General features: G+C 48.1%; 1 protein-coding gene across 6 annotated transcripts in view; it reads left to right on the top strand.

Annotated features, from left to right (window-relative positions):
- The window catches only part of LOC119976212 (unconventional myosin-VIIa-like), a 270,037-nt gene that overhangs the window by 187,021 nt on the left and 65,689 nt on the right, over positions 1 to 17,327 (top strand). For all 6 annotated transcript variants that reach the window (XR_005462884.1, XM_038816529.1, XM_038816530.1 and 3 more), the window contains 5 exons: positions 3,253 to 3,417; positions 8,879 to 8,996; positions 12,707 to 12,833; positions 14,933 to 15,102; positions 16,697 to 16,878. Coding sequence is in view for 5 of the 6 variants with exons in the window: in XM_038816529.1 (XP_038672457.1) it covers positions 3,253 to 3,417; positions 8,879 to 8,996; positions 12,707 to 12,833; positions 14,933 to 15,102; positions 16,697 to 16,878 (762 nt within the window). In the remaining variant the exon portion in view is untranslated. The remainder of the gene's footprint in view (positions 1 to 3,252; positions 3,418 to 8,878; positions 8,997 to 12,706; positions 12,834 to 14,932; positions 15,103 to 16,696; positions 16,879 to 17,327) is intronic.

Below are 17,327 nucleotides of genomic sequence, written 5' to 3'. Positions count from 1 at the left end.
ACAGTCCCTGAGCCCTGGGGAACACAGTCCCTGAGCCCTGAGAGGCACAGTCCCTGAGCCCTGGGAGACACAGTCTCTGAGCCCTGGGAGACACAGTCCCTGAGCTCTGGGAGACACAGTCCCTGAGCCCTGGGAGACACAGTCCCTGAGCCCTGGAAGACACAGTCCCTGAGCCCTGGGAGACACAGTCCCTGAGCCCTGGGAGACACAGTCCCTGAGCCCTGAGAGGCACAGTCCCTGAGCCCTGGGGAACACAGTCCCTGAGCCCTGGGAGACACAGTCCCTGAGCCCTGGGAGACACAGTCCCTGAGCCCTGAGAGGCACAGTCCCTGAGCCCTGGGGAACACAGTCCCTGAGCCCTGGGAGACACAGTCCCTGAGCCTTGAGAGGCACAGTCCCTGAGCCCTGGGGAACACAGTCCCTGAGCCCTGGGGAACACAGTCCCTGAGCCCTGGGAGACACAGTCCCTGAGCCCTGGGGAACACAGTCCCTGAGCCCTGGGAGACACAGTCCCTGAGCCCTGAGAGGCACAGTCCCTGAGCTCTGGGAGACACAGTCCTTGAGCCCTGGGGAACACAGTCCCTGAGCCCTGGGAGACACAGTCCCTGAGCCCTGAGAGGCACAGTCCCTGAGCCCTGGGGAACACAGTCCCTGAGCCCTGGGAGACACAGTCCCTGAGCCCTGGGAGACACAGTCCCTGAGCCCTGAGAGGCACAGTCCCTGAGCCCTGGGGAACACAGTCCCTGAGCCCTGGGAGACACAGTCCCTGAGCCTTGAGAGGCACAGTCCCTGAGCCCTGGGGAACACAGTCCCTGAGCCCTGGGGAACACAGTCCCTGAGCCCTGGGAGACACAGTCCCTGAGCCCTGGGGAACACAGTCCCTGAGCCCTGGGAGACACAGTCCCTGAGCCCTGAGAGGCACAGTCCCTGAGCCCTGGAAGGCACAGTCCCTGAGCCCTGGGAGACACAGTCCCTGAGCCCTGAGAGGCACAGTCCCTGAGCTCTGGGAGACACAGTCCCTGAGCCCTGGGAGACACAGTCCCTGAGCCCTGGGAGACACAGTCCCTGAGCCCTGGGAGACACAGTCCCTGAGCCCTGGGAGACAGAGTCCCTGAGCCCTGGGGAACACAGTCCCTGAGCCCTGGGGAACACAGTCCCTGAGCCCTGGGAGACACAGTCCCTGAGCCCTGGGAGACACAGTCCCTGAGCCCTGGGAGACACAGTCCCTGAGCCCTGGGAGACACAGTCCTTGAGCCCTGGGGAACACAGTCCCTGAGCCCTGGGGAACACAGTCCCTGAGCCCTGGGAGACACAGTCTCTGAGCCCTGGGAGACACAGTCCCTGAGCCCTGGGAGACACAGTCCCTGAGCCCTGGGAGACACAGTCCCTGAGCCCTGGGAGACACAGTCCCTGAGCCCTGGGAGACACAGTCCTTGAGCCCTGGGGAACACAGTCCCTGAGCCCTGGGGAACACAGTCCCTGAGCCCTGGGGAACACAGTCCCTGAGCCCTGGGAGACACAGTCCCCGAGCCCTGGGAGACACAGTCCCTGAGCCCTGGGAGACACAGTCCCTGAGCCCTGGGAGACACAGTCCCCGAGCCCTGGGAGACACAGGGCGGAATTCCCTGATAATGGGGCTATGGCCTCAAAGCCTACGGGAAAACGGGCGCGAATCACTCTGGATTAACCTGGAGAAAGTCCAGAGTGATTCTCCATTTCGCAGGGGGCCAGCAGGGCCTGGAGTAGTCCACGCAGCTCCTCCTGCCGATATAGGGCCCTGCACGTCTGGCCGGAGGTCCTTGCAGGCGCGCAGCGGTGGCCCCGTGCAATGTGGCCAACCCACACAGCAAGACTAGCCCTGAGAATATAGGCACCCCCCCCGAGATCATCCACACCCGCCGATCGGTGGCCCCGATCGCGAATCTGGCCATGCTGGAGGTGTGGCCCCTCCCTGCCGACTGAGTCCGCCGTTGCCACTCCGAGGGCCCGCCGGGTGGAACCATGAGCGAAGCACGCCGGTGGGAACTCGGCCAGTTGCCGGCGGAGAATTACCGCGGGGGATTCTTTCAATGGTCTCGGACCGGTGCTGCGTCGAACGCGATTGCAGTACAGAGGCTCGGAGAATCCCAGCCAGAGTCTCCGAGCCCTGGGAAGCACGGTCTCCGAGCCCTGGGAAGCACGGTCCGCGAGCCCTGGGAAGCACGGTCCCCGAACCCTGGGAAGCACGGTCCCCGAGCCCTGGGAAGCATGGTCCCCGAACCCTGGGAAGCACGGTCCCCGAGCCCTGGGAAGCACGGTCCCCGAGCCCTGGGAAGCACGGTCCCCGATCCCTGGGAAGCACGGTCTCCGAGCCCTGGGAAGCACGGTCTCCGAGCCCTGGGAAGCACGGTCCCCGAGCCCTGGGAAGCACGGTCCGCGAGCCCTGGGAAGCACAGTCCCCGAACCCTGGGAAGCACGGTCCCCGAGCCCTGGGAAGCACGGTCCCCGAGCCCTGGGAAGCACGGTCCCCGATCCTTGGAAAGCACGGTCTCCGAGCCCTGGGAAGCACTGTCCCCGAACCCTGGGAAGCACGGTCCCCGAGCCCTGGGAAGCACGGTCCCCGAGCCCTGGGAAGCACGGTCCCCGAGCCCTGGGAAGCACGGTCCCCGATCCCTGGGAAACACGGTCCGCGAGCCCTGGGAAGCACGGTCCGCGAGCCCTGGGAAGCACGGTCCCCGAGCCCTGGGAAGCACTATCCCCGAGCCCTGGGAAGCACGGTCCGCGGGCCCTGGGAAGCACGGTCCCCAAACCCTGGGAAGCATGGGCCCCGAGCCCTGGGAAGCATGGTCCGCGAGCCCTGGGAAGCACGGCCCGCGAGCCCTGGGAAGCACGGTCCGCGAGCCCTGGGAAGCACGGTCCCCGAGCCCTGGGAAGCACGGTCCGCGAGCCCTGGGAAGCACGGTCCCCGAACCCTGGGAAGCACGGTCCGCGAGCCCTGGGAAGCACGGTCCCCGAACCCTGGGAAGCACGGTCCGCGAGCCCTGGGAAGCACAGTCCCCGAACCCTGGGAAGCACGGTCCCCGAGCCCTGGGAAGCACGGTCCCCGAGCCCTGGGAAGCACGGTCCCAGAGTCCTGGGAAATGCATTCCTAACCCCGGTGTGAATCTGCCCAGGCCTAGAAAGAGTTGCCGCATGGTCAGAGTGGGTCTACTCTGTAGCTACCAGGGTATTCAGCAAGTGATTTAACATTTTATTTCATTCCAAATCTTCCAGGAGGAAGAGTTGGTCGACGTTGCTGCTAAATATTACTATGTGCGCTTTGGAGCAGATGTAGAGACTGAGAAAGGGGTGATGGTCGTGCACGCCTGTATCTCCGATAAACTCTTAAAGAGCAAATCCCCAGAGAAATGGTGCCAACAGATCACAGCACAAGTCAAGGTACGTCCAATGGGATTTAACACCAGGGCTGAAATCAGGATGAAACAGAGGAATTCATTGACAAGTGTGTAGTGGCTGAAGCAACAGATTGCTATCCAGATTAACCCCGTGAGTGCCAAATTACTATTGCCATTTTCAATAATAGTTGCAACTGTGTTTATACCATCAACACTTGTCAGTCACTCCCGGACATGTTCAGCAAAGTAGAAAGGTGAGCCGCTCCTAAGACTAGATCAAAGGTCACAGCCAATCTCCTTCTGACTCTTTCAATTAGGCATTGGCAAAATGAGGCAAGGAGTTCTGTTTCTAGTTGTACAACAACCTAGAGTTTTGGATCTAGTTGAGCTCAAGCCATAATCAAACTGTGAAACATTACCTGTTGTGTTTGGTCCCTTGTACACCAAACACTTCGACCTGTCCAAACCAGGATCCTTTAATCGTGTCTCGTGTGGTAAGATGGCAATCTGACACAGGACGTTATCGTAGAGTCTTGCTACTCCTCTGGAACGTACACCCAGCACTGGCCAATTACATGTACGTCTTATTACCCTCTCAATCTTCTTCTCAAATGGCCGGTTGTATCTCCCTTTATATCCGGGTCCCAGCTCACGTGCCCTTGGCCGGAGACCGCATGGTGTGCCTGTACCGCCAACTGCTGGTTGGAGGTCGCACACCATCCAACTATGATATAGCCCATAGGCGTATCACCACAACTTCTAATCCCAGTCGCCTGTGAGTGAATGTCTGTATCGTGGAACCCGAAACACAAACTGATCAGCCGCGGTGTTACTGATTGGTGTCAGAATTGATGGACTGGGGGGCAGCACGGTGGCCTAGTGGTTAGCACAACTGCCTCACGGCGCTGAGGTCCCAGGTTCGATCCCGGCTCTGGGTCACTGTCCGTGTGGAGTTTGCACATTCTCCCCATGTCTGCATGGGTTTCGCCCCCACAACCCAAAAATGTGCAGAGTAGGTGGATTGGCCACGCTAAATTGCCCCCTTAATTGGAAAAAATAATTGGATAATCTAAATTTATTTTTAAAAAAGAATTGATGGACTGAATGGCCAGCCTCTGCTCCTATTTCATACGTCCATATGTGCTTCCTCAAATACAAGTATATCTTTCTTTAAATACGAAGAGCAAAACTGCGCACAGTATTCCGGGTATGGTTTCATCAAAGCCGTGTACAAGATTTCTTTATTCTTATACTCCAATCCTCTTGCAGTAAAGGGGATTTGCTTTCCTAGTTACTTGCTGTACCTGCATGCTTACTTTGTTTTCCTTGTACGAGCTCACCCAAGTCTCTCTGAACATCGACATTGGCAAGTTTCAGATCTTTTAAAAAATATTCTAATTTCTATTCCAATGACGAAAGTGAAAAGCTCACATTTCTCTGCATTATATTCCAACTATCACCTTGTTTCCCATTCATTTAACCTGTCTATATCTCCATATTGTCTATATTATGGCGCTCCACTAGTCACAGCCTTCCAACATGAATATGGCCCATTTATCCCCACTCTGTTTTCTGTTTATTAACCAATCCTCTATCCATGCTAATATATTGCCCCCCAAACTCCGTTAACCCTTCTTTAAAAATATATTTTATTACAAACATGTATCAAAACAGGTTACAGCGAACAAACACCCTGGGAAACATGCTTCCCAACAATCAACTGTACAGTCTGTACAGATTTTTTTTTCTTTTTCACCCCACCCCTTCCCCACGATGAACAGCCCCTCAAACACGGTCACAACATCCCCCACCTTTCCTCAAACCGCCCTGAAGAGCCCCTTAACTCATATTTTATCTTCTCTAATCACAGGAAGTCGTACAAGTCACCCAACCATGCCACTACCCCCGGTGGCGATGCCGACCGCCAGTCCAGCAAAATTCGCCACCGTGCAATCAGGGAGGTGAAGGTCAAGACATCGGTCTTCCTCCTCTCCATGAGGTCCGGTTTCTCTGAGACCCCAAATATCATCACCAAAGGGTCCGGATCCACCCCCTCCTCCACTATCCTGGCTAAGGCTGCGAACACTCCCGCCCAGAATCTTCCCAATTTCTTGCAACCCCAAAACATGTGTGCGTGATTCACTGGCCCCCACCCACACCTCTCACACTCATCTGCTACCCCCTGAAAGAACCCACTTATTCTTGCCCGAGTCATATGCACCGTGCACCACCTTCAACTGTATCAGGCTCATCTTTGCACATGAGGAGGTCCCATTTACCCTATGCAGTGCCTCACTCCATGGGACCCAATTGATCTCCCCTCCCAAATCTGCTTCCCATTTGTTAACCCTTATCTTGCCAAGAAACCTTTAGTGCAGCAACTTATTGAATGCCTTTTGGAAATTCAGGTATACTACATCTATTTGATCCCCTTTGTCTACTCTACTAGCTACATCTTCAAAAAACTCTTAATAAATTTGTCAACAGTATTTCGCTTTTGTAAAACCATGTTGACTTGTTCTAAACATACAATGCATTTTTTTTTTTAAATTTAGAGTACCCAATTAATTTTTTCCAATTAAGGGGCAATTTAGCGTGGCCAATTCACCTACCCTGCACATGTTTGGGTTGTGGGGGCGAAACCCACGCAAACACGGGGAGAATGTGCAAACTCCACACGGACAGTGATCCAGAGCAGGGATCGAACCTGGGGCCTCGGCACCGTGAGGCACAGAGCTGCCCTCATACTATGCATTTCTAAGTGCATTAAGACTTCCTTAATAATAATTCTAGCATTTTCCCAACAATAAATGTTAGGATAACTGGCCTGTAGTTCACTGTTTTCGCTCTCCTTTCTTGAAAAAAGGGGTAATTTTGCCAATTACCAATCTAGTGGAACGTTTCCTGAATCTAAGAAGTTTGGAAAGTCATAGCTAGCACATTCACCATCTCTGCCGCTATCTGTTTAAAACATTTTGGGTCATTATGTCCTAGGGATTTGTCAGATCTTAGTCCCTTAAATTTCTCCAATACCTCATCTTTGCTAATATTAACTTCCCTAATTTTATCCCTCATTTTAGCCCCTAGATTACTGTCTATATCTGGAACTTATGTCTTTGACTGTGAAGAAAGACACAAACTATTTGTTCAATGCCTCCACCATTTCCGAGTTCCCCATGATAATTTCTCCTGCCTCTGCTTCTAAGGGACCAATGTTCACTGTAGCTACTCTCTTCCTTTGTATATGCTTATAACAGCTTTTACAATATGTTTTTATATTTTGGCTGGTTTACTTCATTCTAATCTATTTTTTACCTTTTTCCGTTTTTATCATTTTTGGTGGCCCTTTATAGGTTTCTAAAGTACACCCAATCTTCAGACTTGTTTCTATTCTTTACAACATTATAAACCCCTTCCTTTAATCAAATGCTATCTTTAAACTCCTTAGTAAGCTATAGATGGATCCTTCTTGCTGCAATTTGGTTTTTCAATTTGTAAAACATTTTGATTTGTTTCTTTAATGTTTCCCATTGTTTATTTAACTCTATACCTTTTCAGTCTATTTTCCCAATCAACCTTAGCCATTTCTTACCTCATACCTGTGTTGTTAGCTTTCAATAAGTTTAACATTCTTATTTGTGACTGGAGTATATTCGTTTCAAACGTAATGTAGAATTCAATATTATTATGATCACTATTTCCCAATGGAGCTTTTACTAATTAATGCTGCCTCATTGCACAATACTAGATTTTATCCCAAGTCAGTTCCACAAAATATCGTTGCAGAAAACTGTCGCGAAAGTATTCTGGAAACTTACCTTTGCCAATTTGATTGGTCCAGTCTCTATAAAGATTAAAATCCTCCACAATTATTACATTGCCTTTGTTACAAGCTCTAATAATTCCTTGGTTAATCCTCTCTCCAACAGTATAACTATTGTTTGAGGGGCCTATGAACTATTTCCACCAGTGTTTGCTGACCTATGCTATTCTAAACCTCCCACCAATACGGATTCTACTTCCTGCGATTTCTGAGCCAAGATCAGTTCTCTTGTTGGTGACTGCTCAGGCCCATCTGTGCCCAGGAGGTTGTGCTGCAAATAGGACACGGTTGCGTTCTGGGCAAGCTACTGGCTCAGCATTCCCTCTCCTTGCGTTTTTCTCTCTGGCTCTGATATGCACTTGCTTTTGAAGGAGGCCGCACCCTTTCTTACTGGGTTGTGCCAGGCACATCAATCACGAATAGGCATATTGATTAGGGCTCCTCCAGAGGCACCCAGCCTGGAACTGGCATAAACCCCACTCCGCAGGCAAACAGAGGTTTCAGACCCCTTTATGGAACTGGACTGTGAATGACTGCAGTTTGTGCTAAATGTGGGAGTCAGTTCTTCACAGGCTCTCAAGCTAAACCTGTGATAGTTGAAGAGACTGCTGGTGACTGCCCTGAACCCACCCAGTTTCCCCCCAGTTAGGAAATACCAGTTTATTGTGGAACCAAGAGGTGCAGCAGTGCCAATTCCCTCTTCCCCAACTTCCACATTAAACCCATGAGCCCCTGCTAACTATTGCTTGCTTCCTCATGCTCACCTTCCCCATCTCCATTCATAGAATAGACCCATAGAATCCCTACTGTGCAGAAGGAGGCCATTCGGCCCATCGGGTCTGCACCGGCCCTCTGAAAGAGCACCCTACCTAGGCCCGATCCCAGTAACCTCACCTAACTGTTGGACACTAATGGACAATTTAACATGGCCAATCTGCCTAACCTGCACATCTTTGGATGTGGGAGGAAAGCCACAGTACCCGGAGGAAACTCTCACAGACATGGGAAGAACATACAAACTCCACACAGACAGTCACCCAAGATCGGGAATCGAACCTGGGTCCCTGGTGCTGTGAGGCAGTAGCACTAACCACTGTGCCGCCATGCCATTCATTGCTCTGATTGTTTCTAAAATGAGACATGTTGCCAAAGCTTTTCTTCTTGCACTCATCAGAACAAATGCTAGAATGCAAAATTTCAACCAATCAGTAATTTATAATACATGGGGAAAAAGTTGCTGATTGGTTCAACTCTGATTGAACAAGGTGTTGCCGTGGAGAAAGTAATCAGAAGCTATAGCTCCCTCAAGCTCTCGAGAAATTCAAAAACAATGCAAGGCTTGAGCATATTCCTTTTGTTTGCAAAGGATGGGTCCCTGTGTATGAATATGTTGTTTATAATGTAAATGAGACAGCTGACGAGAGCAATTATCTTAAATTGGTTGTTAGTGCAACTATTAGCGCACTCAGGATTGTTCAGCAACTGCTGCCTAATAGCAGAATCACACCTAACAGTGGTTGTTTCATTTTGAGTTTTGAAAGGGTGGGCTGCTCGAGTACAGGCTCCACTCTGCCGATTTTGAAGGAAAATGTTGTTTTCTGCCTGATGACCTGCCCTGTCTGAGTGGGCGAGTGAGTCCGTCTCCCTGAATCTTTTGTGATCTCTTGTCTTTTTGTTCAAGGATTTGTTTGTCAGTGAGAGGCCCAACGCACTGAAATTCAAAGAACAGCTGGTTGATTCTGCTCGCATGAAGTGGCCTCTCCTGTTTTCCAGGTTTTTTGAAGCTTCAAAATTTTCAGGTACTGTGCGCATGCGTGTGGGAGCGTAGGAGTCGGCATTCATCGAGCCTGCTCTGCCATTCAGTACAATCATGGCTGATCATCCACTTCAATGCCTTTTTCCACATTATCCCCATATCCCTTTATATTATTGGTATTTAGAAATCTATCAAACTCTTCTTTAAAAATACTCAATGACTGAGTTTCCACAGCCCCCTGGAGCAGAGAATTCCAAAGATTCATCTCCAGAACAAGTCTGGTGAACTGTCGCTGCAGTCCCTCTATGGCAATAATATCCTTTCTGAGGTAAGCTGAGGAAAAGAATGTTTCTTCATCTCGGTCCTAGCTGGCTTCCCCGTTATTTTGAAATTGTGCCCCTTGGTTCTAGATTCCCCAACCAGGGGAAACATCTCACCTGCATCTCCTCCTCTGCCTGTTCTTTTTTTAAATTTAGATTACCCAATTATTTTTTCCAATTAAGGGGCAATTTAGCGTGGCCAATCCACCTACTCTGCACATCTTTGGGTTGGGGGGGGGGGGGGGGGGCGACACCTACGCAGACACAGGGAGAATGTGTAAACTCCACACAGACAGTGACCCAGAGCCGGGATCGAACCTGGGACCTCAGCATCGTGAGGCAGCTGTGCTAACCACTAGGCCACCGTGCTGCCCCTCTGCCTGTTCTTTTAAGTATTTTGTAGGTTTCCACAAGATCACCTCTCATTCTTCAAAACTCTAGAGAAGACAGTTTGCCCAATCTCGCTTCATTATACAGCCCTGCCATCTCCAGAACAAGTCTGGTGAACTGTCGCTGCACTCCCTCTATGGCAATAATATCCTTTCTGAGGTAAGGGGACCAAAACTGCACACAATACTCTAGGTGCGGTCTAACCAAGCTTCTATACAATTGAAGAAAGACTTCACTACTCCTGTACTCAAATCCTCTTGCAAGAAAGGATAATATACCATTAACTTTCCTGGTTGCTTTCTACAATTGCATGTTAACTTTCAGTGACTTATTGACGAGGACACCCAGGTCTCTTTGTACATCTACATTTTCTAACCTCTGACCATCTGAAAAATATTCTGCACATCTGTTCCTTCTACCAAAGTGGATAACCTCACATTTTTCCGCAATATGTTCCATCTGCCATGTTCTTGTCCATTCACCAAGTTTGTGCAAATCCCATTGAAGCCACTTTGCATCCTCCTTACAATACACATTCCCGCCTGGCTTTGTCATCCGCAAACTTGGAAATATTACATTTGATTCCCACATCCAAATCTTTGATATATATTGTGAACAGCTGGGTCCAAGTACTGATCCCTGCGATACCCCACTAGCCACAGCCTGCCAATCCGAAAGTGGCCCATTCATTCCTACTCTGTTTTCTGCCTGTAACCAATCCTCAATCCATGTCAATGTGTATCCCACATGCTTTAATTTTGCTGACCAACGTCCTGTGGGGAACTTTACCAAAAGCCTCCTGAAACTCCAAGTACACTGCATGCACCAATTCTGTTCATAACATCTTCAGAAAAACTCCAACAGGTTTGTCAAACATGATTTCCCATGATCTAACTGTCCATTTATCACATCCTTTAAAACAGATTCTAGCATTTCCCCCACTACTGATGTAAGGCAAACAGGTCTGTAGTGCCCTGTTTTCTCTCTCGCTCCCTTCTTAAATAGTGGGGTGATATTTGCTACCTTCCAATCAAAAGAAACTGTTCTAAAATCTGTAGAATTTGGAAGATGACCACCAATGCATCTACTATCTCCATGGCCACTTCTTTCAACACTGGGATATAGAATATCAGGTCCCAGGGACATACCAACTTTCAATCCTATTAATTTCTCCAATACAACCCTCTTACGAATACTAATTTCCCTCAATTCTCCCTAGTCCCTTGGATCTCTAATTCTGGGAGATTTCTTGTGTCTTCCTCAGTGAGCTCCTCTTGCACATTCCTCCCATGTCTGCGTGGGTTTCCTTCGGGTGCTCCGGGTTTCCTCCCACAGTCCAAAGATGCTCGGGTTAGGTGGATTGGCCATGCTAAATTGCCCCTTAGTGTCCAGGGATGGGTAAATTAGGTTATGGGATTATGGGGCTAGGTGGGGGTGAACACTTGTAAATGGGCAGAATGCTCATTCGAAAGGTCGGTGCGGATTCGATGGGCCGAATGGCCTCCTTCTGCACTGTAGGGATTCTATGAAGACAGACACAAAGTAATAATGTAGCTTCTCTGCCATTTCTCTCTTCCCCATTATAAAGTCTCCTGCCTCTAATTTGTGTTAGCCAAATGCTTCCTTTTTACATATCTGTGGAAGTTTACACAGTCTGTTTTTGTGTTTTCCTATGTTGAATTCATATTCTGTTCTCCCTTTCTTTATCAGTTTCTTGGTCCTTCGTTGCTGTATTCCAAAATGCTCCCACTCCACAGGTTTACTACTATTTCTGGCAACCTTAATAGATCTTTTCTTTTCATCTTATGCAACCTTTAACTTCCTTTGATAGCCGCGGTTGACTGACTTTTCTCTTTGTGTCCTTGTGCCTTAAAGGTATGTATAATTTCTGTAAACTCTATAACAATTCTTTAAAGACAATCCATCCCCTGTGTACCCTCATACCTTTGAATATACTTTCCCAATTTGCCTCAGCCAATTCACCCCACCTGCCTTCATAATTTCCTTTGTTCAAATTTAACACCCTGGCTTCAGATTGAACGATCATATCATGTCACTCATCCCCAAAGGTTTTCTTTAGAGCAGGATTATCAATTAGCCCATTCTTGTTATGTAATAATAGATTGGGAAAAAATAGATCACACTCGAGAAACTCGTCCTCCACGGCATTAGCGCTCATTAGGTTTACCCAGTCTGTATGCAGATTGAAGTCACCCATGATTACCGTATTAACAATGTTATATGTTTCTCTAATCTCCTGATTGATACCATGCCCCACACTACCCCACTACTTTTTGGTAGCCTATAAACAACTCCTACCAATGTTTGCTGCCCGTTACTGTTTCTTAACTCCACCCAAACAGATTCCATATTTTGATCTTCCGATCTGAGATCCTCCCTTAATAATGTACTGATCCCATCCCTATTGTCAATACAACACCACCTCCTTTTCCTTTTTGCCTGTCTTTCCTAAATGGTGAAAACCCTTGAATATTCAATTCCCAGTCTTGGTCACCCTGTAGCCATGTTTCTGTAATGGCACTTTGATCACATCCTTTGACCCCTATTTGTGCCTTTAAATCATCTACCTTGTTACGAATTCTGCCTGCATTCAGGTAGAATGCCCGTAACTTTGTCAATTTACCATTATTGCACATTCAAAGCCAAACTGATGCTCACCTGTCTTCTAATTTAACTCGCCATATTTCAGCTTCTGCTACTTCCTGCCAGCTTTACTTCCGTCCAATTTTAGCGACCCCTCAGGATCCCATCCTCCTGACAAGCTTGGTTAAACCCTGCCCAACGGCACTAGAAAATCTCCCTTCAAGGATATTAGTCCCGGTCCCATGGTCTCTACAATTGGAATCCATTCCTCATGCGAGTGTTGTTGGTCATGCAGAAAATGACAGATTGCAATTAGAAAAGGCAGATTGCTGTTTGCTGACCAGACTGTCTAAATAGAGGGATTAACGCAAGGTGTACCCTCTGCAGTCACAACCGGCTTCAACAGTAAATAGTGTCACACACTCTTGTTCTCTCCTAGGACCCACCTTACCAAAGAACCAGCTGGTGGTGGCGGTTAATTGGCTTGGCATCAGCTTTGTGGATAAGAATGAGAAACTCCTCTTGAAACGGTCATTCCCCGAAATTACGGGAGTAAACACAAACAGGTGAGAGATTAAATGGAGCGCGTGTACCGTGTGCTTTACTCCACCCAATGCCTGTGAATCTCTCCACCTCTACATTACAGTACTTTCCTCTCTTTAAACACTGCTCTACCGTCGTCCCCCCCCCCCCCCCCCCCACCCTCCACTGTAAACAGGATCCAACCCAACCACTGAAGCCGAAACCAAGATTCAGGGTTATTCTATATCAAGAGGGTTTATTGACTTGTTCAGTCTCTCAACTCACCTTCCACTCAACCTAGTGTCCCAGCCATCCCCTATTTATATGTGATCAAAGACAGTTAATACCCACCACCTATTTCTCTTAACCATTACAATGTAACTGACATGACATTAACATCCACTACTCCACCATCAGTGCTAAAAGCTTCAGTCACCATAACCCTCAACCCTGGAATTTGCCTGCTAAATCTCTCCACTCAGTACCTCTCTCCTCACTTAAACAGCAGTCTGGCTTGGTGTTAGGACAGTTTGTGGTGTAGCTCGAGGTCAGTCAGGCTTAGAAATTGGGCAGAAGTTAGGCTGTGGCACAGAAACAGACAATCAAGGAGAATTTCAACCTGTAGAAAGGTCGGAGAGTAGGAGGGCCATCAATCCTTCTTGTGGGTGGTCAAATGGTGACTTTTGAGTAGCTGAACCTAATGCTGAGGGAGGGTTGAAAATTCAATTGGAGAGGTTCATTTTAAATAAATTTAGAGTACCCAATTATTTTTTTTTCCAATTAAAGGGCAATTTAGTGTGGCCAATCCACCTAACCTGCACATAATAATAATAATAACCTTTTATTGTCACAAGTATGAAGTTACTGTGAAAAGCCCCTAGTCGCCACATGCCGGCTCCTGTTCAGGTTAGCTGGTACGGGAATTGAACCCACGCTGCTGGCCTTGCTCTGCATCACAAACCAGCTGTCTAGCCCACTGAGCTAAACCAGCCCTTAGTTCTTTGTGTTGTGGGGGTGAAACCCACACAGGCACGGGGAGAATGTGCAAGCTCCATACAGGATCGAACCCGGGTCCTCAGCACCGCAGGCAGCAGTACTAACAACTCCGCCACCATGCCGCCCTAATTGAACACAGTAAGAAGTCTTACAACACCAGGTTAAAGTCCAACAGGGTTGTTTCAAACACGAGCTTTCGGAGCACTCCTCCTTCTTCACCTGAAGAAGGAGCCGTGCTCCGAAAGCTCGTGTTTGAAACAAACCTGTTGGACTTTAACCTGGTGTTGTAAGACTTCTTACTGTGCTCACCCCAGTCCAACGCCGGCATCTCCACATCATGGCCCTAATTGAAGAGGTTCTAACCCAGGGGTGGGCAAACTACGGCCCGCGGGCCGCATGCGGCCCGCCAAAGGTATTTCTGCGGCCCACCAAGTCATTAAAAAAAAAAAAAAAAATATTTTTTTTAAAAAAAATTTTTTTTTTTTTTTTTTTTAATTTTTTTTTAAAGGTTAATGGGTGGGGGGGCTGTTGGGTTTCTTACTGGTATAGGGTGGATACGTTGACTTGAGTAGGGTGATCATTGCTTGGCACAACGTCGAGGGCCGAAGGGCCTGTTCTGTGCTGTACTGTTCTATGTTCTATATGAGGCGCCCACAATCATAACCGGGTGAAGTAATTATTTTACTTAATATACTATGCGGCCCTTTGTGAATTGTGAATTTCTGAATGCGGCCCTTGCACGGAAAAGTTTGCCCACCCCTGTTCTAACCAGTCAAATGGTGATGGTGAGACAGATGAATACTTAATGGCACCTTGGAGAATAAGTGGAGGCCAGAGATTGAGTGGCCGTCAGCAAGGATGAAGACATAAATGGTTAAGAAGGAGGTCAAATTAAGCTTGAAGTTGGGGAGAGCACGGCAAAGATTGGAAAACATGGTGCCGAGGGAGTTAAGTTGGGTAATTATAACTGGGTTGGAAACAGAGTGAATGGGGCACCTGATCATCTTCCTGGTTTGAGAAATTCCTGCCTCTTGTGGTCTGACTAGCAATTTGTTGCTGTGCTGGTATGATGATTTTGGTTTGGTTTTGCGTTTCTTTTGTGTGTTTTGTACTTTTTCTGACTCTTGATGTATGTTTTCCCACACAGGGCTTCGAAGCTGTATGGCCAGAGTGTCACAGTGACCACCCTACAGGGGGAGACGTACACCCTGACGTCAGGATATGCTGAAGACATTGCTGATCTGATAGTCATGTTCCTGAATGGTTTGAAGATGAGATCGGAGTATGCAGTAACACTGCACAGCAACTCCAAACAAGGTACACGGAACCACCCGCCACCTTACTTGTGTTTCCATGGCAGTGCAGGCAAATAGGCAGTGCAGGCGAATATCCCACCTGTGATAGAGTTGGTTTTCCATTGCTACTCAAGGGAGACAGAAGCGGCAAATGGCTCCGAGACCCAAACCCACTAGTGGGACCGAATCGCCCTCTGGCACCATTACTGGCAGTGGCCACCCAAATATGGGCAGGTGTGTTCAAATAACATGCCAACTGTGGCTCAGTTAGTAGCGGTCTTGCCTCTGAGTCCAGAGGTTGTAGATTCAAGTCGCAGAGACGTGAATGCACAATCTTGGCTGACCAAGTAGGGGTGCACTGTGGGAGGTGCCGACTTTCAGGTAAAACATCAACCAAGCCCCTATTTACCCTCTCGGGAGATTGTAAATTATCCCACTATGTTGTTTTGAAGAAGGGCACTGTTTACGTTTAAGATTTCAGAAGACTTCAAAAAACACACTTATGTTGGGGAACCCTCCTTGTCACCTGCCTGCCTCCACATGACAGGGCAGCACGGCAGCACAGTGGTTAGCACTGTTGCTTCACCGCTCCAGGCTCCCAGGTTCGATTCCGGCTTAGGCCACTGTCTGTGTGGCGTCTGCACGTTCTCCCTATGTCTGCGTGGATTTCCTCCGGGTGCTCCGGTCTCCTCCCACAAGTCCCAAAAGACGTGCTGTTAGGTGAATTGGACATTCTGAACTTTCCCTCTGTGTACCCGACGAGGCGCCAGAATGTGGCGACTAGGGCTTTTCACAGTAACTTCACTGCAGTGTTAATGTAAGCCTACTTGTGACACTAATAAAAAATGTTATTGTTATGAGCTACAGAGAGGGAGAAAGGAGAGGGAGGGATTGAGAAACAGGGAATAGCTGTGGAAGGCAGAGAGAATAAATGACATCAAAAATAGCAAATTGGCTGTAAACACTTTGGGACATCCTAAGATTGTGAAGTGCGCTATCGAAATGCGAGTCCTTTTTGTGTGCAGGATTATCTATTGTCTTTGTCCCTGAGTCTAACTATCCTCTCTGCTGTGTCTGCCCCTACAGTCTATAATCTTGTGGTCTCCATTACAGTCTCTATAATCTAATTCAATCCATCACAGGCTCTATAATCTAATTTGTGTCCATTACAGCCTCTGTAATCTAACTTGTCTCTGTTACAGCCTCTATAATATAACTTGTCTCCATTACAATCTCTGTAAACTAGGTTGGTCTCTGTTACAGCCTGTAGAATCTAACTTGTCTCCCTTACAGCCTCCATAATTTAACTTGTCTCCATTACAGTCTCTATAATCTAACTTGGTCTCTGTTTAGGCCTCTATAATTTAACTTGTCTCTGTTATAGTCTCTATAATCAACTCGGCCTCTGTTAAAGCCTCTATAAATCTAACTTGTCTCCTTTACAACGTCTAAAACCTACCTTGTCTCCGTTACAGCCTCTATAGTTTAATTTGTCTCCATTACAGCCTCTTGAATCTAAATCATCTCTGTTACAGTCTCTATAATCTGACACGTTCTCCATTGCAGCCTGGGTTTCTTGTGCAGTCATTAATTTGCCGCTCATTTTGCCATTTCAGATGACCCCATATTCCTAAAATATGAGAAGGGTGATTTGATAAAATTGATTAAAAATGAGGAGATTACTCAGGATTACGGCTGGATTCAAGGACAAAATGAACGCACTACGAAGATAGGAAGCCTCTCACTGGAATCCGTCTACATTATTCCGACTCTTGTGAAGCCGCCATCGGAGGTGATGGTAGGTAGATTTATAATCACACTGGCACCATGACTGGTTTAATCCTTTGAGAGATGGATCACCATTGCATTGTGGTAAAAGTTTACAGGAATAAGTCCACATTACGGGATGACACATACTTCCTATTACAGGCTGTGTGCTCCTCCTTTGCAGACTGAGCTTCCTCCCATTATTGGATTCAATGCTTCCTCTCATTACAGGACTCAACACTTCCTCAACTTACAGGACTCGACGCTTCCTCCCATTGTAGGAATCAATGGTTCCTCTCATCACAGGACTTAATGATTCCTCCCTTTACAGGAGTCAATGCTTCGTCCCATTTCAGGACTCGATGCTTCCCCCATAACAGGACTCGGTGCTTTCTTTTCAATGGACAACAGAGTAATCATTCCATTACCGATCTGAACACTCCATCTATTACAGAAGTACTCTCATTATGAGACCAACAT

The sequence above is a fragment of the Scyliorhinus canicula genome, chromosome 13 (genome assembly GCF_902713615.1).
Source record: "Scyliorhinus canicula chromosome 13, sScyCan1.1, whole genome shotgun sequence".
NCBI classification, from domain to species: domain Eukaryota; kingdom Metazoa; phylum Chordata; class Chondrichthyes; order Carcharhiniformes; family Scyliorhinidae; genus Scyliorhinus; species Scyliorhinus canicula.
The sequence above is the reverse complement of the archived record's forward strand: the minus strand, read 5'-3'. Positions and strand labels throughout refer to the sequence as shown.